Source organism: Pygocentrus nattereri, chromosome 9, assembly GCF_015220715.1.
Source record: "Pygocentrus nattereri isolate fPygNat1 chromosome 9, fPygNat1.pri, whole genome shotgun sequence".
Classification (NCBI taxonomy): domain Eukaryota; kingdom Metazoa; phylum Chordata; class Actinopteri; order Characiformes; family Serrasalmidae; genus Pygocentrus; species Pygocentrus nattereri.
This window is the reverse complement of record NC_051219.1, coordinates 14544260-14571827: the sequence shown is the minus strand read 5'-3', so window position 1 is coordinate 14571827 and position 27568 is coordinate 14544260. Positions and strand designations below refer to the sequence as shown.

The 27568-nt window shown below is 41.0% G+C and overlaps 1 protein-coding gene across 1 annotated transcript in view; it reads right to left on the bottom strand.

The window, feature by feature from the left end:
* Positions 1–27568, bottom strand: part of spryd3 (SPRY domain containing 3) — a 51519-nt gene that overhangs the window by 8758 nt on the left and 15193 nt on the right. The window contains exons 6-8 of the mRNA XM_017707920.2: positions 26692–26880; positions 13985–14134; positions 6684–6741 (exon numbers count right to left, since the gene is read on the bottom strand). Of these exons, the coding sequence (XP_017563409.1) occupies positions 6684–6741; positions 13985–14134; positions 26692–26880 (397 nt within the window). The remainder of the gene's footprint in view (positions 1–6683; positions 6742–13984; positions 14135–26691; positions 26881–27568) is intronic.

Genomic DNA, 27568 nt, shown 5'->3' with positions numbered 1-27568 from the left:
CTCTGGAAAAGTAGGATAGCATTAATAATTTCTTTGCACGGCTGATGCTTGGCATAGCTTAAACCTAGGCCTTGAAGGGTAATTTAGTGTGTGACGCAGACAGATTATACTGTCAAGCCATGAGTTTCAGTAGGGCATTATACTTTATTTTATGTACAGCACCAGCAGGCCTATACAACTAACATTTATTCTGAAGATAGAACTTCACTGACAGCACATACACGGCAGACTGAAGTGACTTCATGGCTACAGGCTACCAATGCAATTTTACAGACCTATTCTCAATTTACAATGGCCCACTGATAAAACTATAAAGTTCAAGGGCTGTATAAAACGTTACATTTCGTTATTTTAGTATTTTTTTGTGATGTATTTTGAAAAAAAAGTGTTCAAACATTTACCTACATAAAGCATTCCCAATGCAGATAATTATGACTCTAGTAAGAGAAAAGGTGTAGACAGTAAATTAAGCTAGTTCAGTGTTTTGCTTAGGCCATTATATGGACAAAATATCATACTATATATTACATTTGCAATATAAACCTTACAATATATCAAAATCACATTATAGATGTGACTTTGTTACAGTCTGGCCTGCATTATATATGTTTTGTTTTTTGATAATGTGAATGCCTTAATTCATTCAAAACAGTCAAAGCAGATTTGTGATTGGCCAAGATGCTCAAAGCACACAAGAAAATGTTCAGTGATTGGAAAGAGGATCATTGCACACTTCTGAGAAATCCTTACTGCAAAATTAGATGTTGCAATGACAATTAAGGAATCACGTTGTAAAACCCTAGATAATATTCATAAGACAAAAATTCATCTGAGAAGTTGCAATGAAACTTGCAAGAGAGAGACAATGCCAGAGCCAGTGGTTTTACGCACCTGCTCCTCCACGTTGAGACCTTGTCTGAACTTAAACTTCCCCGTACTGCTAGAACATTCCCTTCGTGTTCAGCTCTTAATGATCCCAGAACTTGTTATGCTCTTGATGCAGAGACTGACAGGTCAAAACAAAACATAGCTCTCTCCTCTCTATCTAAACTTCTTCCCCGCTCTTTTATTTGAGCGCTCTGGCGGAAAACAAAACCCAAGAAAAGATGCCAAGATGAGGCAACAACAACAATAAAAGAGGGAGTGTAAGAGAGACACTGAAAAGGTAGCCTGCAGAAAAAAGCCTATTGCACTGCGTGGCGGGTAAATATTTGCAGAGTTGTCATGGGACCCGTCCCCGGCTCAGGATACTGTTTAAACAATCTCTATCTGAATACGGGGCGGGCGATGGAGACACTGTATCATTAAGGCTCCCATGCGGGGCCCTGTCACAACACCACACACTCAGCAAACACCACAACCAGTGTGGGAGAGGAAGATGGCTAAAAATAGATGAGGGGGCAAGTAGTGTGGAGGGGTGGGGGGTGCTTGGGCATGCTTTCTTGGCCTGCTGGAACACTTTTAGGCCTTCTGGCACCTGAGCAGATAGGAAACGGTACACCAGAGAATGGACAGGGCTTTCCTCGTACAACAGGCCATTTCCCAGAGCCCCGTCTGGAAAAGACGAGTGAAGACATCTCTGCCGCAATGCTACTGACTGCAATGCTTCCACAAACAAGGAAGATGATTTTAAGGTCCTTTGGACTGAAGAGCAAAACCAGGGGCAGAGGTCCGCAAGTACAAGATACAGGGCATTCTGGTGCCCTTGACAAATGCTTATCATGCCTGCAGAATATGGTCACAAATTTTAAAAAATGTAAAAATGTAAATTTACAAGATAATACATTTTTTTATTCAACACAATACATGCTCTATTGAAATATTCCAATGAGCAAAAATAAATATTGAGATGAGTCTGCATATCCATATATATTAACTTATCCTACAATGCTACCCCAGGTTTATTTCAGACCTATGGGAAACACTGTTTGAGGCTGTACCCATTGCAATTCTTTTTTTTTTTGCATACCACAGGAGTAATGGTGGACTTTACAATACTTGAATCAAGCAGTTTGTGGAATGACAATAGTTCTGCCACTTGGCAGAGTAAGGAATTATACAACACTGTGAGGAGAAAAGTGCCCTATCACTATTTGATAACACATTACTGCTTTACTACACAACATCTTTTTCAGATGAAAAACTCAAACCCCAAACTCATAAAGTTTATTTTATTATGAACAGGAATAATGTACCAGCACAGAAAAAGAGCAGGTATGTGATAAAACAACAGACTGTTTGGACTGATCCCAGTGAGGGCTTTGCCCCAGGGGTGTGTATAGGACAGTACCAGTCTCACAGATGGGGGCTTCATTTACATTGGGGTACCTTAATGAGGCATGGCCTCCACATCTGGACCACTGCTCAGCCCTGAGTAGTCTCCTCAAGAAGCCTCACAATAACAAACAGCTATGGCTTGAATTGATGGATGTGATAAGCAGGCAAGCTCCTTCGTAGCATAGGGAACAATGATAATGGAGGAGCAGGGAGGATATAGCAACCTGAATGCACAGGTTTGTTCATTAAAATTAAAGTCAGTCTGCACTGTAGTCCATATAGTTACAGAATAATAAGCCTTAGGATACTATAAGCCTAGGATATGAAGGGATTAATTACATCACATTCATGTAATAAATACTGTAAAACAAACAGACACTGAGGGTACAGACACCATTAACAGGTCACATTCTCCTAAAAGTAGGCAGGACTGGTAAGTCAAATCCAAAAATTATGAAGCCCATTAAAAATAGGACTGATATTCTAGGTTATTTTCAGGAAAATAAATATTGGTCTTGGTCTTCAACTACATTTAAGTTTAAGGGAAACTGAGTAAATGTGATTTTTCACAACTATCACTTTAAAAAAAAGCTGTCAGAAATGAACATTAATAGAATCACTATCTGATTCTGATGCACATGAAACACAGGCCCTATTCACACTTGGTATTAACATGCGTCTCAAGTGATCTGATCATAAGTGGACAGCAAAATGTGTCGCCGTTCACACCTAGCACTTCCATGGTTCTTAAATGCATCTCCAGTGATCGCATTTCATTTGCTACATCAGTCTCTTGCCGTGTTTCCTGTCAGACAAAAATGTACCCCAAGTTTGTGTAATGAAAGGGCTGTAATATGAGTTTAGACCACACAAACCACTAACACGACTTATAAACAAATGATAAGAGACAAAAATGAAGCTACACAGCTGCTTATTGCTAGCGAAGTGTTTTTCAGCACATAGTTATGTGCCATTTCCATCAGGCTACTGCATTAGAGATTCTCAAAGCTCTCATGTTTTGATGGAGGAGAAAGCATTGAAGCTGAAGACACCATGCAGAGGGTGCTGCTGGAACTGTGGAACCATGAGCACACTCCTGCATTTCAACTTGGGCATGGTAAAGCATGGAAAACCACATCTATCATTCACCTCACTAACAAATAAGATTAATGGCAGCTGTGCTGGGGCGCTCAAATTTTTGCAGCCTTCTCCAGCTCTGAGGCCAGGAGCTGCGGGAAACCACATAACCCCCAGTGAGTGGCAGAGCCCTGAGCCTGTGCCACATAGGTGGCTGCCGAGGGACGCACCAGTTGCAGTGCACAGCACTTAATTAAAACCAGCACCTTCGCAAGCTGGGACATAAAACGCATTAATGCATCGTGATCCATCAAGCTGAAGGTGCGAATTCAACTGCATTGATTTTGCATTGTTAGTATTGTTGATATGTATGCACATTTTTGCTTGAAATAAAATTCTCTGGTTATTCACAAACTTCATAAAAGCTTCATATATTGTCTATACTTCTGAATCGTTTTGAGTTTTCATGATGCATTCAGGCATCTCCTGAAGAATCATAAACAAACCAAATTATTGTCAGACTTACACCACTAGCCAGCACTTGGAACGTTTCCCACATCAAACTCCTGCATCCAGGCCCAGTCTGGTCATGGAGATGTGGGTCATCCTAGGCATGCTAATCCCCTCAGCACAAAGCCTTGGTGCCATGACAGATGTGTGGAGGGATACCACAGAAGTGGCTGTCTTCACATGGGGCCAACTGTGCATGGTTACTCAACTCTATCTGATATAGCGGAACTGCCTTTCTCTACTGTGTGGAGATGGGAGGCTGTAGGCTAAGATAGTGTTTTTTATCCTCTCCACGTCTTCAGAAGCCCCGCTTCCCTTGCTAATCAGCCTTCCATCTTCCATCTTCTGAAGCCTGTTATCAGGCCTTCAGTGAGCTGCAGACACAGAGCTCACAGATTCAAAAGATACATGGCAACCCTGAGGCTCCTGACCACACTCAAAAGCCCCTAACAGGAATTCAATGTAATCCATGGATGAGCACAGGCACATGAAAGGGGCAGATTATTGAGCAGATTTACAGTTTTAGATGAGGCTGGTTCTTATAAAAGAACAGGGTGTAAACACTACAGTACCAAAAAGATTTGTCTTAATTACTAATTGGGTTTTATATGCGGCAGTTCCTGAGGGCATTCTCACTAATTACTAGGCCTGCACGATAGGACAAAGTAATTGGATATTGTCGATGACAGATAAGTCCCCTAATGGCGATGTGCAAAAGGCGATGATCAGGAAATATCAGAGAGACAACATGAGAACACTAATTTACTTTTAAACAGCTTGTAAATACTGTAGTGTTTGACACTATAAAATAAGACACAGCTGTTTCCATACAAAACGTTCAGCTTTATTTAAGTCTGTACTGGACTCCAACTTTGCTTCACACATAGAATATTTCTTCTTTTGCCCTCAGCCTCGCTACTTCGAACATCTTCTAATGATAAATGTGACGCTCTCTTCCTGAACTAAGCATCAACACAAAGAAAGAAGGCTTCGCAATAAGAATCCCTGCAGAAAAAAACCCTGAAAATAGCTGCAGCTAAACAGATAATCCAGAATAAACATGCAAGTGGCCATGATACTGAAGTTATCTACAACCAGAAAAGGCTTGTGAATGCTTGTGAATGTGTTTGCAGTAACATCCCTTATAACAAAGGTGAAGTAAAGGTTTTCTAAATTATTGGGTTACTCAATATTATGTGGTTTCAGATTTTCATTAAAAAAAGTTAATGTTCAAAAAAAAGCATATGGACCAAATATACAAAGAAGCAAGGTGAAAGCTGAAGCAGAGCATGTGTATTTGTTTCATGAACGAGGGTGAAGTTCACAGGGCAGGTTCATGCGATATCGATAATCCCAATTTTTTTTAACTAGACATTTTTGTGCTAACTGCTTTTAGATAGATATCGGCCAGGCCCAACAGTCACACCACACTGTATAAGAGTTGGCTTGTAAAATCATATGCAATTCAGCATCATCTGATTGTTACCCTAGCCATATTAATAATCGTGGCCTGGAGCAGGGCTTATTAGGTCTGCCAGCAGGCAAATGAAAGTCACTTTCCAAATAACTAAATAATTAAATAAAGAATATTTACACAATCATTAATAACAACAAGATATTATTACTTATTTTTATAATAATAAATACATTTTAAAATGAAAATAGTAAAATAAAAAGAAAATGTGTTTTCTACAAGAAGAATATTTATTAAGGAATTACCAATATGGGAATTGTGTACCACACACGTTGTGTGTCACGAGCCCACTATCTGAACACGTTTTTATTTATTTATTTATGTATTTATTTTCACCCGATTTTCTCCCCAATTTAGTTGTCTCCAATTCCACCTGCTAGTGAGGACTCCCCCAATCACACGATGCTACCAGTGCTAGGAGGGTGAAGGCTTGCACAGGCTTCCTCAGAGACCGCTTCTTTTCGAACTGCCGCTCATGCAACGCCACGGGACAGCTGAACGCGCTCGGAGGAAAGTGCCAGCCGCCAGATCTGTTACATCAGCTAACAGACACCTGCGCTGACTAGTATCGCGCTGAGTGATGGGAGGAGAAGGGGGGGCCATCCTACCTACCGAAAGAGAGCGAGGCCAATTGTGCTCTCTTGGGCTCCCGGCTACGGATGGCTGTAGCATCACCAGGGATCGAACTCGCGATCTCCTGATGATAGGGCCAACGCTTAGACGGTTGCACCACTTGGGAACCCCCTGAGAACGTTTTTAGTGTGTAAAGACAGGTGACCGGTGCCATGAGGCTGTGCATAACCGGAACTTGAAGCTGAAGACCTTCTGAAGCCATATTCACTGCAATTTTCTTTAGTAACCCGTTTCAGTACGGCAAGTAACAAAGTAACACCACAGAGAAGCCTTCTTAAACAGGAGAAAATAATGTTTGTTTCCTGGTCAGGAACTTGTAGGTTAACTTTGGTCATTCTTGCTGTAGGTATAATAAATTGCACATTATCAGTCTATAAATCACTTCTTGTTAAAAATAATAATTATGGCTAAAATCTGCCATGACTTATCTATTTAGCAAGCACATCCAAAGCAAAGAAGAAGTGCTGTATTTCTGATTGAAGACAGACATATTAGGGCCAACACAGCACATACCAAATATTTTTGTGCATTTAAAACTTCCCATCACAAGAATGTTATCTGATTCATTAAGGTTTGTGGCAGAAGGTCTTTGCCTCTGAAGGTCACTGCTGTGTTAACACAACATAGAACATTTTAAGACATTTTTGTGGTACAATGGTTTAGGAAAACTTTGGACTACTGCAGTACACAAAAAGAAGGTAAAGATACCCACCTGCATGATATGCTACTGAACCTCTGCTCCAGCCAGGGTGTCTGTTCTTTGGGTAGTCCTGAAAAAGAAATTAAAAGAAGAAGAAGAAAAAAAAAAACATTAAAAAAAAAAAACATGCTTTCTTATTACGGATTTCTACAGCATCACCACTGAACCCCTATTTATATGCTCTAGGGAAGCTTTTAATATGGTAAATCTACAAGACCATTAAAATCAAAACACCTCACTCAACATTTCCACATAACTATAATTACTCATACTACAAAACTAAAGACATAAAACAATTACTGTGTTACACTTGTGTGTTTTGTGTTTTTGGTGGACGGATACGGAGTATTGTCACATTGCACAGGATACATCTTTTGTATGAAGACATGCCACACCAGCACAAACATTCACAGCAGCCAATTTGTTGTTTTTTTGGATAAGATCAGGGAATGAGTCATTAATTATATGAAATGAGTTTTCACATTTTTGTGTCTCCATGAGAGGAGACAACCAAAGCAACTGCGCAAGTAATATGCAACCTTTATTCATTCCTCAAAAGTTTAATTTCTTCCTAAAGTCTAAACACACAGATTGAGCATTCATTCCTTAAGTATGTGATGTATGGGGATAGATATATCAGGATCTAAAGGAAAATTAAACAGTGGACCCCTGGGAGCTGCAGTCTCAGTTACTATCATTGAAAACATACATTAAATGTAAACAGGGATACATCAATATTGATACTGGTATCAGGTATCAGCCTATGTGGTGCTCATTTACCCTTACTCATAAAAATTCATCGCTAGCAACACATGAATGCCAGCTTTGATGGAGGCCAAGTGTACACGGCCATGTTAACGAACATATGCCGTGAAGGTGTCTCTGCTCACAGAGAGGTGTTAGCAGATTCCGTGACACAAAGTTGCTGATCATATTAAACATTCCACCTTGGGATATTCCTGCCAGACCTACGCTGTGTGATTTTAGCCTGTTTTTAAACACAAATCACAATCGCTTCCCCAGTACGAGTGGACACACACAGGCCAGCTAAACAGAGGAAAAAAAGTCAAAATTTAATGGTCCACATGTACTGATTTAACTGTCTGAATGACCAGAATAACAAGGCATAAATGTTAATACAGTAAAACAGGCTGTTGAGAGACAGTACTATCCTATCATGTACATCACCACCTGGCTTTGGCTTCAGTGTACAATGTTAGCAGCAATGAGACGTTTCTCAGCTTATTTACGCAGTATACTGTGCACAATATGTTATTTTTAGGGAAACAGCTTTATTTTAAGTGTGAGTATTTACATTGTCTTTGTGCGTGCATGGTCTATTCAGACCTACAGTGAGTCATCAAAGAACAATGGGCCTTATTCACCAATACCATCCTGAGCTTTTTCTTAAATTTGTTCCTGAAAAAGTGTACATCAGGTTGAGCTGATTCTGTTCTCACAGAAGAACAAATTCAAAACAACAAAACATTGGCGAATGGCAGAATCTTGATGAAAACTGCTTAAGTGTGTTTTAAGAAGGAATTTCTTCTTAAGGATGATTGGTGAATGAGGCCCAATGTTTCAGAAATCACAGAGTGCATGTCTAGCGAGAACAATCAATTACAGCACAACCAGCCAAACGAAAGATTTTTAAAAGACAAAACTCTACATGGGACCACCTCAGAAGCAGTAACCTCACATGTGATTCCTGCAGTCACTGCACCACACACATACACACACACACACACACACCGATACTGAAAGAGACAGATGAGAAACAAAACTATAAATAGTACTTTTACAAGCAGTTCAGTACAGAAGCACTTTTCTGACAAAGCCCACTCTTCTCCACTGCAACACTTTCATTGTAGTAAATATGAGTGCAGACAGTGCTTTTCATTAGTAAATATTAAAAAGAGCAGTTTCCTTTAAATGCCTTACTGCTTTTTTAAAATTCTTTTTATGTTTATTATTTATTATGGATGCCATTTGTTTAATATTCTCCACTTGTCCCTTGTTTTAAGTTGTCTGAGAATGACAAGAAATGCTACCATTTCTCAGAAAGCAGCAACACTGCTGGGCAGTGGGGGAATGGGGGCAGTGTAGCACCAGATAGGATAGGAGACATGGATAGCAGAAGCAACAGAATGTGAGTTCTCCGCTTTAGCCAAATCCTCATTTTCTGCTCTGTAACCGCAAGACCTGGTTTTCGTAAGCTCATCTCCAGGATTACGTTTCCTTATGTCTTCAGGAAATTGTCTTGGTTCGGGCTCATAAAAGAACGTAGCTGACAGCAGTGTTGCGCAGAGGACCGTGCTGTTTGATCTGTTTATCTAATTAGGAATAGAGACGAGGTCAGTGACCAGTGGAGCAAAAGCTGATGGATTTACTGTCTTGCTAAAAAAGCCACAGACCCCAGCCTTAACAAGATGGATGATATGCTTAAATATTCATTCCCTTTCCATCTTCTGGGTACAGTTAAGAACCATCTCAACGTAAGCATTCTTTGGGGTGTTAGGATTAGGGCATGAAGCTGAGCATGAGAATAATTTGCAAAAGAGGATTTAGGTGATGATACCTCAGGCAAACCTGAAAAGCATGTAGGGACAATAGGAAGCAGTCTTGGGAGATTATACATGTCAAAATCAATCATTTTCATACATAATTTCATTTTGTATGAGTTTTATGCCTGGGTTCCTGACAGTGTGATGAATGTTTGCACATTCCATACATTTGCTCGATTGCATCTGTGTTCCAGATCATGTTACGTACACAAACACACACACAAGCACAGGCACTTAACAATAATATTACACAGAGCACATTATCGTGTCAATCAAGAATGCTGGTAGCATAGGAAAAGAAAACACAACAGTTGAAGGGCTTAAAGAAAAGCTTTCAATTAACCCTCTCCACTGCTTAAAAAAAACAGAAAAAAAACAGAAATATATCCAAGCAGAAATATCCAAGCAGAGAGTATCTTAACCTCCAACCAAGCTGCAAAAGCCATTAAAGGGAGGCATCATGCTTCCAAGGAACACAAACAGTAGCGCTTGTGTCAGTGGCACAGTCCTATCTGATCCACTGGGGCATTTTATCTGCGTTATTTGAGCAGCCTGCATTTCCACACTGTGGCAAAATCAACAAGTGGCCGAGAGGCTGCTGATGGAGGTTGATGCCCATCTCTCTGCTACAAATTTAGCACAGAGATAGTGAGGGAGAGTAAGGTACGGGCTACCAACCGCCACAATGAGGGTAGGGTAGGAGTGTGAAAAGATTCCTTTGTGCCAACCCCTCGTCACTGTTGAATTATAAACATCAAATTCAACTGGAGACAAATCCCTGGCCTCTGCTGGTCTTGTGTACAAAGTATTGTGTTTCTGAAGAGCAGCAAGATGTTAAGGTCTAAAGGGCACTCTGAGCTTATATAATATAGCTATTAGCTGTTTGAAGGCTAGGCTATAACTAGCCTGGCATCGCTATTAGCTATATTTAAACAACAGGATTCAGCTAATTGTCCCGCGCTTATTAGAAAGGACATGAATTTTTAATAAAAATACATTGTAGAAATAATAAAACACTAGAAATGAAATTAGTAACTTCAACAATGCTGCCAAAAAGAAGAAACTTGAAGTTTTGCGTGGGCACAGGGCACAGATGTTGTCCACGAAGCGGTTGATGTTTGAAATGTACTTACAAAGAAAATCTTCAGTATTTGGTGTTGTGGTATCCTGCAATACAACAGGATGAATCTGAGCTCATGTCTGAATCAGGTATTAATAAAGTGTTCTTGAATTGTAGTGTATCCACAAATACAAAATGGGAAAATGGTAATGTCTTATTTTCAAGAGACTCGAGGATACTGCAAATTGTCAGGTTTTATTCTGAACGCATGTTCTGGGGACTGAACAGCTGATTAAGAATTGACTGTTATTGGTCTGTTTTAAGTGAAAGACATCTAATCTAATAAGAGCTATAAGTTAAGTAAGATCTACTTTAAATGAAAAAACAAAAAAAACAATAAGAGTGCACGATTCAAAAACACCTGCAAATACTGACTGACAGAGTGCTCCTTTCTGCAATAACCTGTTTCAGCACAGCAGGCTATATGATAACACCACACAGAAACCTGCTTAAATCAGACAAAATAAACTTGCTTGAGTATGTGCTCAGAAACTTGCAAGCTAACCTTGTTTTTTGTATGGTTTGGTTTTGCACTACATTTAATAAACTGTGCACTTACAGCCTATAAATCACTTCTTGTAAAAATAATAAAAGGCTGACATATCCTGTAACGTCAGTCTATAAGCTACTGTTATTGTGGCTTTCCTTTAGCGTAGCCTATTATTAGGCATTTAAAAACGATATTTGTTTTTATTAACTTCGATGTTACCACAACATGGAAATCTTTTAAGCCCTCATGAAGCTGCGCTAAGCCCTTGTTTCAAGAGGGAAGGAGTCCTGGCTGTTGAAGGCTGCAACATGGCTTTATCTATTTAACAAGAATGACCACGATAAAATAGAAACACAAGGGCTGTCTTGTGCTGACACAGAATGTCCTGAAATTATGTAACATGGACATAGAAACACACTAAACGAACAGACAAATGTGATTATTGCATATTAAAGCCACAGCGTCATGTTCTATATTTGAGTAGTCCAACTTGAACGCCAAATCGCAAGATGCAATCCGCTGGCATTTCATGATACTATCAATTACCTAAATTCAAAACTACACATTTATTATCACCAGCAATCATTTCTCAGAATTAAATCACATATGCAGACATTAATGAGCTAACATGATACATTATTAATGCCACTAATATTAATTAATGGCCCTTCAAACTAGTTCCAGCCTAAACAGCCTAAAGCCCAGCTGCTCTAGTCCTCTCATTCAAATACAGCTTTTAAAGTGTTTTCACTGACAGCTCTCTTAATAAAACCAAAGCTATTTCCAGCTACAGCCTTTGTGAATCTGTTTATCACCAAAGTACATTGAGTCTGCAGTATCATTTACAAGCAACACACACACACACACAGGAGACACACACACACAGGAGACACAGGTGCACTAATATCAGTGAAACCAGTAAGTCAAGTCCTGGAGGGCATCTTGAGTAGAATACACTGGACACTGGGAGAGAACTGTGGATAAATCAACAACCTGTAATCTAATAACAACAAAATGAAACGCTGTAGTGCTCCTCAAAATAACATGTAACAGCAAAATGAGAGCAAAAGAGCTACAATCACAGAGGATTTGGAACATGTAACCACTGTTACTCTCATTTTGCTTCGGTGATGAAACTTGGAAACTGTGTTCACGCTATTTTCATGTTTGCCCTGTGGTCATAAGATTTTCATGTCCGAGGTCAGTTACTGAACAACTGAAAGTAATAAAGCCATATTTACTCTTATTTTGTTCACTAGTTATAACAAAATGTGTGCACACACACGTACCCCTGCCCCCCCCACACATTCCATGGGAACTGTTGTAGAGTCAGCTGAAGTGGTGCAGCCGGAAGGGAAGAGAGGAAAGGGCCGGCTCAGGTCGGGAAGGCCAGAGGCCGATAAGGGACGAGGCCATTGATTCGGCTATGGCTGCTGGGGCACCGGCCACCGGGACACGTCGCCGCCTCTCATTAGGGTCATGCAGACCTTTGTCCTGCATCCTAGCAACCGGTGTGTATTCCGGATGCAAGCAGAAGTGCTCCAGAGCTGCAAACGAGCTGTTGGCGGCACACGGGGTGGGGGGATTCAGGCTAAAGCTGAAGCAGCTCGGTAGCGCAGTCTTCAGCCAGCGGGGTGAGGGTTCACTGATCTCAGATAACAGCCTTCTACCTCCACCTCAGCCCCCATGTGCCCCTACACCTTCAGACAAACTCATACTGAAACCAGGAAAACACATTAGCAATCTCAAGAATGTAAACTATACACATTCATCACATGAGCTAGAGTATGAGCCAAATCTGCCTTTAGGACTCCAACCAAATCCTTGGGTTGCTTCATATTATTTCAACTTCTAATATGCCTAAAGTAGATCATTAGAAGCTGTAAAATCTTTATCAACTGGAGGAGGAGCTGAAGTGAACAAAGTGATGAACCTTTAAATAAACATTGCTAAAATTACATTTTCAATATAACTTCTTAGCTATTGATATCCAGAGGGTTGAAATCATAACCAGCTGAAGCAGACTGATAAATCAGGCTGTTCTTCTGTGGAGTGGCACCTTCATGGACGGTCAACTCTGCACTGGGATTCCCCTTCAGCTCTGCCAGAAGTGAGTAGGTGAGTAGGCAACTGAAAAGGCCAGCTATGACTCTCTCTGGGACATGTGAACTTCCAGCTTGTGAGCATGCATGCCACAGTCTCTCAGACACAGGATGCTGTGAGAAGCCTGACATCCAACGCAAGTAAACAGTAATTAAGCAGCCCTGCAATTACCCGCTTTACCACCTTTGTTGGCCTTTGCCATAAACGTTGTGTAACGAAACACAGATGCACAAGGACCTCAACGTTCCAGTGGAAGTATCAGTACCGTTGATAAACCTCCCCTACCGTTCCCACTTCCCTTTATTCCCCTCAGAGGACGACAAGGCAGTGGCCTTGCTCAACCCTCTGCTTGACAAGTCTGTTTATCGTCTGTGGTTGCAGACCTGAGAGCAATTATCCAAGCTCCTGGTATGGCTGTCCAAGACAAAAGGCAGGGTGATGTGGAAGCTGTGCACCCAAATTTGTCATGGTTAACACAAAGAAGGCAGAGTGAAGCACAGCTAGGGATATGGACAAATAAAAGTCTGGTGTGTACTTGGTAAGGAGTATTTTTCTTTCATTGTTTTGTAGGTTAGAACACTCATTTGATTATGCTAAGGGGAAAAAATGTGTTGTGCTCTAAACAATTTTCATGCTTTACAGACTGTGCTGATTCTTCTTTTCCTCTGACTGTCGCTTGTGAGGGAAAGAGCAAGAGGTGATCCGCATTAAGGATGCTGCTCATGTATGTGCTCTACATTATGTATGCGTTACATTATATCATATAGAGCCAATATGTGCAGTCTCAAGAGAGAAACTGATTATTTAAAATGACCTGACCGTGTATTCCTGTATTGCTGAAGAAAAAAAAAAAAAAAAAAAAAATCACATTTTAGACAGAAAAACAACTTGCTTTGTTATTTAAATGACTTTAAATAAACTTCTTACAAGTTCAAAGGTCTTTGGAAATTTCTCTAATTCTCTCTAAACCTCCAGTAATATTTCATCATAATCTAAATATATAACTACATATAAGTGAGGTTAAGGCTTCACTTACTCTTCGAGCAAGGCCCAAGGCAATGTAGCATTTCTCTCCAGGGTCCACAATCTCCACCTCAAAATAGTGGCTCCGTGTGCAGAGCGGCTGCCGAGCCTGAGCCAGACCCACATCCATGATGCTTTTCCCTTTTCCTACGTACTCCAGCAGCTGAGGGGAACATATACCAAAAGAAATATGGGTAACCGAACACAGGAAAGATTTGCAAGTTCAGTACAGTAACACAGTTGCTAATGTTTCTAACACAGTAGCTAAAAGTCTAGATCTTTTCATTCATGCAATGACAGGTATTAGGAACTTTTGCAAGGAGGAAAAAAATATTATATAGAATCCTATATAAACCTCTGTTTGGCTAAAGCGGCAGTGTATGAATTAGATGAATCTATGTTAAACCAGAAAACTATAGTAGACAGAGGCTACATGTTTATAGATGCTAGATGTAAACAGATACATATTTACATTAAAAACATTCATTCATTTATCGTATATTTATAGCAGTTTGGCTTCCCTCACCGGCAAGTACAAGTGAAAAGACCAAGACAAAACTACTGCAAATGGTATAAAGCCTGCCAGTCCAACTGTTTCTGTACTAGAGGAGTCACCTACGTTTTAAGTCCAAAACTCTCAAGTGTGCACCTAGGACCTGTCCTAGACCCAGTTTTTTGACTGCATCAAAATTTTATCTCAACCATTAGGAGGATCCAATATGATACTGCTTCACAATGATCTCTACAACTATAGTTGTCACTAGAAATCAAAGATTTAAAGAGTCAAAGATGACGCATGCTCCAGATAGAATACACAACATAAAGTACAATAGGCGTGTCCTCTTTTGAGAAGTATGTTTACCAGATGAGTGATCTTTTTGAGCAACTTTTTCCAAGTTTGCTTCCATGTTTATAGGTGTGTGCATAGAGATGCTGTTGTAATACCCTGACTTAAGTGGAGTAAATGCTGACCATTCTAATAAGCTCACAGAACAACATGGGTGCAGCCATGTGAGGCAGGTGAGGAGGTAGCATTTATTGGCCTCACCTTCCTTCAAAAAACATTTACTGAGGAAGTTAATTTTCTACTTATTCTGACTACAAACTAAATGTGAAAATTTAGAGCACCATAAAGTCACAACTTACTGTAACCGTGTCTGTGCTGCTGCCTATGGACTAAGGTTTGATACAACAGCACTGTATTGCTGTACACCTTCTGTATCTGAAATTGCATCTTCTATTCAGGACACGGTCCATCTTTTACCTCATTTCTCTCCAGAACAAAGGCGCTTAACCTAATCCACAACAGACCACTGTAATTACTTTCAGATTTTAAGCAGTCTTCATTAATTGCCCCAAAATTTCCATTTGCAAATGTCAAAATCACCATGTGCCCAAACAATGGAAACAATCCTCTGACGCCATATACAACACCTGGCATCCTTGTTTACTCCAGATATTGAATGCTGCTCAGACAGTCTGACAGACAGACAGACAGACAGCCTCAGAGAGCTACGAAGCAGCTCATAAAACCATATACTACAGAATTCTGATGGCCCATATTTTGGTTCTAGCTCTACAGCAGACACACACCAAAAAGCTGAATACAGCATTGTTCTAAACTGGTAACAGTCTCTAACCCTGCATTTATTTTACTACTACTGAGCCTTGCTGGTTTGTTGGTCCTTGTCAATAGTTTTGAGAGTTACAGTCAAGCAACAATAGCACAAAAGGTGGTACTATTTTGGGCAGTGTTTCTACTAAGCAAAACATTTCTATTTAATCAGTACTGACATCTATATACACCAACAGTATTATTCTTTTTGAGTTCAATACCCCTGGTACTTTTCATAACTCAAAGATTCTATTTTTATCTCTAGAGGCTCAAGCAGGATTTAGTAACACATTCACTTGGCTGTTGATTTCCATCAGTGGGTATCAACTGTGGGATTGTTTTTTTTTTTTTTTTAAATCCTGCTACTGGTGCTGCTGCTGTTGTTGGTTCTTGCCCTTCTTAGCTCTTTAGATTCTCATCCACCTCCTCACTCTTCATGCCAGGACCAGTTGTCTGCTCCATTCTGAAGGCAAAGGTAAAATTGCACAAGTCACACCTTCCTGCCTACTCGATGCTGAGTAACAGGGGGAGGCTGGCCACTCCCAGCGGCTCCCAACAACTCCCAGCACGCTCTGGTGATGGCGCTGACAGATCCGACCACTTTCATCCATGCCCCTGCGTGGGGGTTTTCTGCTTGTTTTGTTGACCTGCTGCCCAGGCAACAGGTGCAGAGCTCTGAACAGCCTTCCTAGTTTCTGGAGCATCTCAAAAAGCTGTAAGAGGTGAGGAAGAGACTGTCTGGCATGCATCCATCAACAAGAGCACTTCTGTCATTTGTGCAATGTGAGTGCTTGTCAGTCACTCTTGGCCTGCAGAATGTGTTTTTATCTATCATCACCCTGTGACTGATTGCGATGGAAATGATACAGACAGCTCATGCCATTAAAACAAGAGTTAAATGGAGCTTCTGCTGGAACCGTGCATGTCTCTGTACTCTGAAGGAGAGGCACTTCAATCTAATTGACTCAATCTTCCATTAAGAGGCTTGATGGAACATTTTCATGCTGTCTTATGTGCCAGATACAACTGCCACTCAAGGTTTCCAAGGAGTTCCAAAATATTTCTAAAGTTCCTTAGCAAATGCACATCAACAACAAGTAAAGTAAACCAGCAAAAAGTGACACACTAGAAAAACAGACAAAAAACTCTTGCAAGGCTTAAACACACCTATAAGGCATCAAGTAAAGGACAACAGTTTTAATCTTGACCTCCAGTGGTGATTAGGCATGAAAAGCACAGGGAAATTTAAAGGCTTAGGTGATCATTTTGCACTTCTCAGCAAACGGTCAGATCAAAACAAGGAGGGGGGCTGTTCTCTGAGATCTTATCTTTTGCTTCTCTTGTGGAGGTTTTCACTACCTTTTAATATTGCCTGTACAGCCATTCTTATTATTCCTGCACAGAAGATGCTGCCCAACAGCCATCACGCTTCTGTCAAAAAAATAGTGAATGGATGTATGACGTTTTGGACATCTTACAAAAAGGTAATTATTTAAGCATGTTTGAGGCTATACCTAAGCTGGTTATACAGTTAGTGAGAGCAATATGTCCTCTAAAATTTTAGAACTAAATGGCTGAAAACTACTTGGCTCAATGAGCTACTGATGATGAGCCAATAATATTACAGATGTTTGTGCTATCAAGGACCTAAAGCAGGGCTGCCCATAGTCTGGCTGATCACGGCCCGGGGACAAATTTTAACTGGCCCGTGGCTTCCATTTTAGAATGTTTTATACATAGCCTGCTACCAAATACATCACAGATTTTTCTTTAACCTGATCGTGGCACTAAAATTAATGTAATGCACCACAATGTATTGTGATCTTATCTCAAGTTTAAGAGCCTTTCATTTGTTTGTCAAGACTACACCCATAAAGCATTAACATTCTGCAATTTGGGCAAAATCTAAATTTCACTATTTTGTGAGATCTACAGCAAATGTACATATCAAAGCACTGTAATCAATTTAATATCAACAGACTTGAAACAAAGTATGTTACAAAAAATATTTAGGGGAGGAGAAGGCCAGGGAAGTAAAGCAAATGCAAGCTACCTGGGTCTTATACCTACTGAATATACGCAAACATGTTCTAAAGAGAGTTAGCCAGACAGCTAACGCTAGCTACCGTTACTGAGGTAAAATGGTCAAATAAAACTAATGATAAACAACTCGTGCTGTTTATCAGAGCGTCGTCACTCCCCACATCCCCCTCCCACCTTGATTCTAGGTCATATCATTAGCCAGTCTGGGGTGACAATAGAACGAACAATCCACACATTAAATTGCTTACAGAGATACAATGGCCATTTCTTTCCTATATACACATGCATGTTTTATTGTTAAGCTAGCTGTATTTAACCTTAAGTTTTTCTCTTTTACAGGTACCAACGGCCTGGCTCCCACCTCGCCTAGATCCCCCTGAACTTCAGGTAAGTACAAGTTTAAATGAATGGTATTAAGTGCCTATCATATTAAAAGTCACCACAGTATTTGTTGCAGTCTTGGTGATATGTTGGGGTAACCTGACATCATCACAGGTAATTTAGGATGTTTCTGTAATACCATTTCATCTGGAAATAAGACGATAGACTTAAGAACTGTTGTTCTGTAATGTAAACTTCCAAAACAACAATCTTGCAGGAGAGATAAATAATTCTAGCCTTTCCACTGCCTTGGATTAATCTTCATGACATGCCTATTTAGGACACAAAAGCCATCTCTTTCTTAACTTCTGTGAGTGCTTAACTGTGTAAAGCCTTAATTATTGTACATTGATCATATCTACACTCAGCAAGATTGTGTGAAATGAACAAGACTATGGGATTTTTTTTAAAGGCTATTTTTTATACTTACTGTACCATAAGTGTTCACACAGTCCATGGAAATCACAGGCATTCCAGGAGAGCTCTGTACACTAAATGGAGTGGAATGTTTTGATCACGGCCAACTACAACTAATAATGACTGCAAGCTATCATGAATTTGATTTGTCAACAATACATGGCCGAAACCAAAATCTTGACTCATTTTTCTTCAGTGTCATCTCACTTTCCATCATGAACAGGGCAGAAACAGTCACACCCAAAGTGGAAATCTCTTGTTAAAGCAGGTTACCAGGCCTCACCCTGTGAGCGATAAAGTCTGCATTTCCTTTTTTCTCACACACTCGTTTTCCTAGAGAAGAGAGAACTCAAAAGATTGTTCCACAGCTCTCACCCTCTGGTAGAGTTTCAAAAGGAACCAGAGGGTTTACAGGAAAAAGATGAACTCTGTTTGAGTGAAGGAGCCAGCTCATTGTCTGTGCATGGAAGACACCATCTTTAATCTTCAAATGGGTGCGGACTCAACAGAAAATAAAGAGAAGGGTCTTTGAAAGGTCACTACATGGAAAGGAGGCGAAACAGCCCATTCACACAAAACAATGTCCCATTCGTGTTAGCATATTTATGTGCTATGCAGGCTAGCCGACAGTGGTTAGTGTTACTGTAATCCCAATAGAGTTGCCACAGTAATTTAATTCTCATATAAATTTAATTCTTAGAAAAAGTGTACAGTAAGCATCTTGTGGCCCCAGCACCGTGCTCAGAGAGCCCATGTGGTCAGAGCTTTCGCCACACGGGTGTGACCAGGATTGCAGTAAATCAGCGGGCTGAATGGGTGCAAGAACCACTGCAGCAGCATGACACACATCTGCCGCCACTGACTCTCCAAGTTACTACATCTGCTGGCCGTTGCTAACCTCAGTGCTGAAACATATGGGCTAAGCTCCTAAAGCTCCACATTTGAAAAAGACCAGGCAACTGCTCCAATTCATTTTGAATACTGGGGAAAAAAAAAACACATTCATGTACCTTTACCCCCAACCTACACTGTTGAGCGGAGTTGACTGTGAGTAAGAGGGTATGTGAATCTATAGCACAGCACAAAAATCAGAGACAATCCTTCATTCATTTTAATTTTTCTTTTGTCAGCATCATGAAAAAAGACAAGCAGAAAGCATACATTTATGCTAACCATTATTTAGTGTGCACACCTTTTGCCTTTATTACAACTTCCATTATTTTCAGAAGCTCAGCCATGAAGTGGTATACCTCCAAACTTCTGCCGCATCACACACTACTTAGCTCCAAACTGACTCTGGAAGCAACATCAGCAAAAGAACTGCGTCAAGAGCTTCATGAAATGGGTATCCATGGCTGAGCAGCTGCACACAAGCATAAGATTACTATGTGCAATGCCAAGTGTTAGCTGGAGGGGTGTAAAGCATGCCACCACTGACTCTTGAGCACTGGAAGCGTGTTATCTGATGAAATATGCTTCACTATCTGGCAGTCTGATGAATTAATCTGAGCCTGGTGGATAAGAGGAGAACGCTACCTATGGGAAAGCATAGTACCAACAGTAAAGTTTGGTGGAGGAAAGGCTCTTTTTTCAGTGAAGGTTAATGTTAATACTATATCATACAAATGTGGGTCTCCTCCATATTAAAGTCAATGGTTTCAAAAATGGATATCCAGCAAGCTTATAATAGTATGATGATCAGACCAAATGTGTCAAATATGATTGACTACTTTCAGAGTAAAAGGGAAAACTGTGTCTCAAACTATCTAATTGTCATGGGTGCAAAGGTCTGTACTCGGAGGTGTATGTTTGTGAAGGTACATAGGATTGTATAAATCTGTGTCTGGTGGCTGGCTGTGTACAAGAAAAGAAAGAGATAGAGGCCCAGGTGGAGTCTGCCCGCTCCACAGCACAGAGGGATTAAACAGCCGGGCACAGCCGCTGCTGTGGCAACAGGCACAGGGATCTCTGCCTTGTGTTTGCATGGAGCAGCACGTACACACCGGCGCCAGCCAAACGCCTCCTCATAATACAAACAGTACAGCAGGGGAGCAAAAAAAATAAATAAAAATATTAACCGACCTGAGTCTACTTATCTTTGTGTTTAACACCACTGAACCCAGCAACAGCTCTAGGTATGGTAGTAAGGTCTAAATGCGTTTTGGGTAATGTCTCAAAACTAATGACGTGACCATCATTACCAGCACTGCTCATTAAATTTGGACAGAAACAGCTGAGCCTCTCAGCGTTAATGCTTTTCCACTCTCCCCTGCAAGTTTAAATTTAAAACATATCATTCCTGATGAAGACCACAGAACATAAAATTAAGCAATCTGTGGTTAGCTGTATGCTGCAGAAAACCTAAAAATGAAATTAAGCATGCGTGTCAGCAACTCTGTGCTCAAAATATTTGTTTTTGGGAATGAATGTCAATGTCACTTCATGTGAAAATATCGCTCAATTCATATATAAAGAATGAAAGATGAAAGAGGTGTCAAGGCACTGATATTTCAAAATACGTCAAAAAGCACAGATATGTCAAATTACATCAAAAGGCATCTTCACATTGTCTTGGAGGCACTTCCAGTGGGGCCAGATATCTTTGCTTCAGAACCAAGACCCTGGGTCAAAGAAGGAGATTAGAAATAACACTCAGGTAACAAAATGTGACAATTATTTCCCAGTTATTATCTGACAGATGCCTATATGCAGAATATAAACAAAAAATGTGAGTGTTTGGGGTCAACCTAGGCAGCTATGATGACAGTTAGCTCTGACTTAGGATGCAGTGCTCGCTTTTCTAAACAGGAGTGTCCGACAGACAATAAAAGTAAACAGAGCAAACAAATGCCTAGGCTCCACGGAGGGCAAGAACTCATGTTATGTGTATTCTGCGGCTAAACCCTCCTCCTATCCACCTCATAAAATACATACCATTCAGAAGGGCTGAGCATAGCAAACCAAATTATCTGCACCAAGGTGATGGTACAAGAATCTATCAAGTATATTTGTAATGTACAATATAGGCAGGCTGTGGGACACATTGCATTAAAATGCATTCTGAGGCTATGCTCCTTAACTTTTAACCTGATGGCTATTGAAAAGATTACAGGTTCAAACAAATCAAGATAAAATAACACTTCAGGCCTCTGACACTAAATTAAACACAAAAAATACATAACCAGTTGCAAGCATATTGCTTGCTGTTTTAAGAGGTCCTCTTCTAATGAATGAAATATTTGGCCCTGGAAAAAGATATCAGTAAACAAAAGGAGATCACCATAACACAAATGAATTAAGTACAGCTGTGCTCCAACGACTGGCCAAACCATTCCAATACAGCTCACAAAATCAACTATCCTTCTGATGTAAAAAATTTTAACAAAACATTCAATTTGTCCATACCCACATGTTCACTTTATTGAAAGGGGTTGATCGTATGTGAGTCTACAAACAGGAAACATTCAGATGTTTGGCACTTTTAGGTAAAGTAATTTTTGTAGAGTAGGAACAGGTTGATGTCATCTTTCATAGACCAGTTACCCCAGTAGTCTAACAGATAGATTAGAGAAGGTAGCCCAATTTAGGTCAATAGGTCTGAAACTATTAATACCTTGGTTTAGCCACTTTAATGCATTGCAGCACTTTACAAAGAGTTGTTGAAAGTAACAGTATATGCTACTGCAAGCTAAGAGGCACATTTGCTGAGCACCGCAGGACCTGCAATTTTTTATTTAGTTTTTTGAAGGCAGTTCACACCTCTTTCAATGACAGTGGAAGAGAGGAGAAGAGTCAGGGGCAGAGGGGGTAGTGAGACATAAATTATTAAAGTAGTAGACATAGAACTCATTAAGCCTGTTTGGAAGCTCTGAGTCATCTCTGAGTGGGAATACTGGAGATTTTTTTTGTAGTTCGTCACTTTCTGCAGGTTTTCCCCTACCACTCTGGTGCGAATGTATAATTAAAACTGATATCCAGCAGACAACTCGGCATGATATAGAATGCAAACAACATATTTCAATGGCAGACATAAGATGAAGCTCACAGGGGAACACAACTGCAACGAGAACATTCTGGGCCATTTACTGTACTGTTCAGCAAACACAAGCTCTCCTCTATGAAAATATTACTGCACCAAAGTTGATACACCAGAAAAGAGATGTTGCATCGTACGGTGATTGAAAGTTTTGCCGACCTGTTGGCGATGGGGAACTGTCTCCTAGACCCCACAGAGCCGATTCATCTTTGCCCGTTTTACTACAGTATTCCACACTTAACAACAGCCTCTTTGACAGTCCTATTGGATATCATTGAAAGAATAACTACACCCCATTATTTTCAGCTAACTCTACCCCTAGCTCATCTTTGAAAAATGCTCAAATGGGAGAGGTACTGCAGTCATGTTCGGGTTTGGAGGTGGGGCTGTGAAGGAAACCGGGTGAGCTGGACCACTGTGTTTTTTATAGCTAAGGTTAGCTACCAGAAAATATAGAGAATGACAATCAAATTGCACTTTTGCAACCGAGAGGTCTTCCAAAGCTGATGACTATTCTCCAGTACGATCTCTGGTTTCGATGGGGGAAATGTTTCTGATCAGGCAGTGTGTCTTGAGCCTTATCAGTATGAGCCACTGACTCAAAACTGGTGAAGAGTCATGTAGTTAACGCAGTTAATGTAGTGAGAGAAAATTATTAACAGTGAGCAGGAGACACATCAGAGTGGTTGAACACTCCCTTAAACACTAACCACTACCTTCTAATCATCTGTTCAGTAAGATCCATATTCGATAAAACAAAGAGAAAAGCTCAAGAAAAGCTCAACACAGTCAGTAACAAGCAGATGTCACGAGTCAGATGTCATCATTGGGGGGCTGTAACATTGGTTGATTAATTTGCATACTGTGACATGTCATCCTACTTTGGTACAAAGACATGACTTTCGCACCTACAGCAGAGGTGACTCAGAGGGACGCTGCAGAGATGGATTTGACCACGATAAAAAAAATATATATATATATTTTTACAGTTTGGAAAGATGTGTTCACATTTCAAGCAAGGCTGGTATATTTTATTATCACAAAGCAATGCATTTCAGCTGTTAATGAAAAAAGGTCTTAGGGAAGCTGCTCTTAAACGGTGTCTGAAGCAAAATACAAGTCATGGGAGGAGTTTGGTGAGGCCATGGAAAAAGACTTTCAGTTGGCTTCAAGGAGGTTCTGGACAACCATCCGGCAACTCGGGAGTGGTCAGGGTGGCCTCACCCAAGCTGTACTCTGCAGGGGTGGAGAAATTCGGACTTCAAATGAGGATATTGTCAGTCAGTGGAAGGATCACTTTGAGGAACTCCTTAACACAAAAGACATGCCTCCCTCACAGGTGTCAGGGCCAGAGGTTTCTGGTGTGTCATTTTCCTGGTGAAGGTCACTGAAGTAGTTGGCCAACTCCTTGGTGGCAAGGCACCAGGGGGTGGGTGAAATTCATCCAGAAATGCTTAAGGCTCTGGTTGCTGAGGGGCTGTCGTGGCAGACATGCCTCTGCAATGTCACATGCACCTCGGACTGGCAGACCGGGTGGTGTTCCCCGAGACATCCTGTGGGAGGTCCTTCGGGCGAATGGGGTGCAGGGGCCACTGCTCTTGGCCATTCAATCTCTGTACTCCCAGAGTGAGAGTTGTGTTTGTATATTGGGCATTACATCAAGCTTGTTCAGTGTGAGTTTTGAACTCCACCAAGTCTGTGCCTTGTCTCTACTCCTGTTTGTCAAGGCATAGCCGAGGCCAGGAGGTCAGGAGGTTGGCATCTCTGCTATTTGCAGATAATGTTGTGCATTTGGCTGAAACGCATGGATGCCTCCAGCACTCACTGGATTGGTTTGAAGTGAGTGTGAAGAGGTTGGTTTGTGCATCAGCACCTCCAAGCCCATAGTCCATGTTAACACGGTAATGGATGGCATGTCTACTCCAAGTAAAGGGAAAGGACCTGCCCCCTTTGAAGGTGTTTAAATATCTTGGGGTCTTGTTCACGAGTGATGAGAGGAGGGATCGTGAGATTGGCTACAAGCCGGGACAGGCAGCAGCAATAATGCACACTCTGTCCCAGACTGTAGTGGTGAAGAGGGAGCTGAGCCATAAGGCAAAGCTCTCTGTTTACTGGCTGGTCTACATCCCAGTCCACAACTATGGTCATGAGCTCTGAGTAATGACCGACAGAATGAGATCACGAATACAAGTGGCCGAAATTAGTTTTCTTCGCAGGGAGGTGGGCTACACTCAACTTGATGTTCAGGGTGCCCCGAGCCAGAAGAGGTTGCAGGCAAGGGTCACCTGGGATTCTCTGTTCTCCCAAATGCTACCATAACCCTCTATCTGGATTAAGCAGTTAAAGATGATGATAATGGTTATTTAAACTGACAAATAAAAATGACAAACATCTAAAACACCCAATCAGAGCTTATACTGGAGGGAGACATCCTGTCACCATATTTAAAAGCCCAGATACAGATATTATGCTCCATCATACTAACAAATTACAAGTCTCTTGTAAAGAAGATACATAATAGAAAGCAGCATTTTTGCTAAATTTAAGTTTGCCATATTGAAAAAAAATTCAACCAGTACTCAGCCTTGCAAATTAGGCTTTACTGCATGAGTATATAGGTGTATAAATGACTTTGGTCAAGACACAAAAAACAAAAATTGATCATGGGCCAGCATTATGAGCCAAGAACTCCGTCAGAGATCACCGTCAAACCAGCATGATGCGACTTACACGCTATAAATAATCTGTTTATAACTACGATAACACTGACTGTTGGATCAACGTTGTCAGTCCACCATTCAAACAAAAGACTTGTGTTATTATTTCAATCGATAGAGACTGCTGTGAAAAATGAACTTCAGGACAGTCGGTCCTCAATTTTCTGTGCCCAAACTTTCAAAGCCTGTCAAAACATGCCTTTATCATATCTGGGTAGAAGTGTTAACTACACTGAGGCATGCAGGTAAAGGCCTCTCTCTCCCTCCCAATGGCAGCTCAAAGGCAGAATGCATTTAAGGGCCCCAGGTTACATATCCTAGAACCGGATTTATACTAAGAGAATAAGACCAATTAGCTCTAAAACTACGCAACACGTTAAACTTTTCACTCTTAAAAATGATTTTTTAAAAATGATTAGCTAGGATGTATAGTTTTGGAAAAATCTTTGATTGGCATAGAACCTTTGTAATATATAGAGAAATTGGTCTTGTTCTATTGGTTCATAATGTCACTCAGACAAGAGGACTGAGCATGCAGCATTTTCAATGGGTGGTCTGGACAGCCCAGGCAATCTCAGGAATGGCGCGCTCACCACTACAGGACATTTACAATTCCAGGGTCCTTAGAAGGGGCCAAAAGATCATCAAGGACAGGACTCACCCCCAGCACAATCTCATCACACTACTCCTATCTGGCAAACGATACAGGAGTGTGAAATCAATGAGCACAAGATTACGGAACAGTTTCTTCCCCCAGGCCACTGGGACTCTGAACATCTCGCAATCAATGGCCCTCCCTCCAACCACCACAACACCTCATTCTCCATAGGCCTCTGGCCAGTGATGTGGTCTCAGGACATGAAACTCTTCGATACTGAATAAGAGTAAGCAGAGCCTGTATTTCTAGAAACACATCAGTGACCTAAAGTTGGGCTAAACACAACTGCATGTTGCCTGCCGCACTTACTTTGGAGAATTATAGGTGAATATTGTCACCTCTGACACACAATTCTCTTCCATTTTGTCACAAAGGAATCTTGTGCGAAAAAACACACATGCCTGGCACGGCGCGCCTTCCTCTGTAATACTAGCCCTCCAGGTGCTTTTCGCAAGAGTGGAGATGCTGTAAACTGTATGCGCACAGGCAGCCAAGACGAAATCTCAGGCCCAGTTCTTTCATAATTCACTCTGGTTTGGTAAAACACTAACTCATTATCCTGGGGCCAGTAAATAATTCACATGTTTGAGACGCAGCCTTAATCACAGTATTGCAAGAGCACTCTTTGAAAATGGAGAGGATCAAATTCTGCAATAGTAATATTTCATGTATAAATTTTGTAATACAATTGAATTGATAATCATTAAAACACAATTAACTATTAATCATCATTTATTTTTTGGAAAGAGAACAATGCAACAATGTTTTTATTATTTCTTCCACCCTAAGAAACCAATCAACCCAAGTACACCTTGCACTTCTAGGAAACTAGAGAATGGCGCTGTTGGCTTACCGTTCCACTGACTCGGACATCATAGAGACGGCCCCACTCGTCCTCATGGCTGTCAACCATCATCACACTGTCTTCTTCCTCTCTGCCCCACTCGGCCTGAAGGTCTAGCCGCACCTCCTCCCCCAAAGAGTGCATCCCGATAGCGGGGAAGAGTCCATCCGGAGCCACTGGCACCACCACAGAGCCGACCTGCACCATCCACCCCCGCCCCACAGAACGTACACAAACAGACACACACACAGACACACACAGACACACACAGACACACACAGACACACACAGACATGGGTTTTGAGTAAGCAGAGAACATTTGCACTGAAAAGATGAACTACTGAAAAAGAAAAAAAAACCTGTTGCTTACTTCATCATTGCATGTGTTAACGGTGTGTGCACTGTAATTGTTTTCGGGTCACTAATGATCATTGAGAACGAAAGGTCATAACAGGGCAGTTATTTACAAGTCATGGATCACTTTGTGAAAGTAGGCTGTAGAAGAACATGCTGTGAAATAAGGCCTACATTTCTGTTGGCCCTAAACTTGCCTGATGGAAAGCATGGGCTTATTAACTGGCTTCAGCATGGAAGCTCACCATTGGTTGAGTGAATTTAACGCCATGCAAGCATTTGTAATCAGTGAAGTGCTTATGAACTTTCTCACAGCAAGCATTTACCCACAATGCATAACTGCATGTCTTGTTTCTTACATCACAGGGAGAATATCAACATGGGACAAATGCCAGCGCCAAATAACTTCTTCACAGTCTGTCGTAATCTCATTCATTTGAAGTTACTGTTCATTTCTGTGAAGTTCCTTTTCAAAGAAGGCCACATACAGGAAACACTGAACAGTAGAAATAAAGCCAGGAAGCCCTCAACT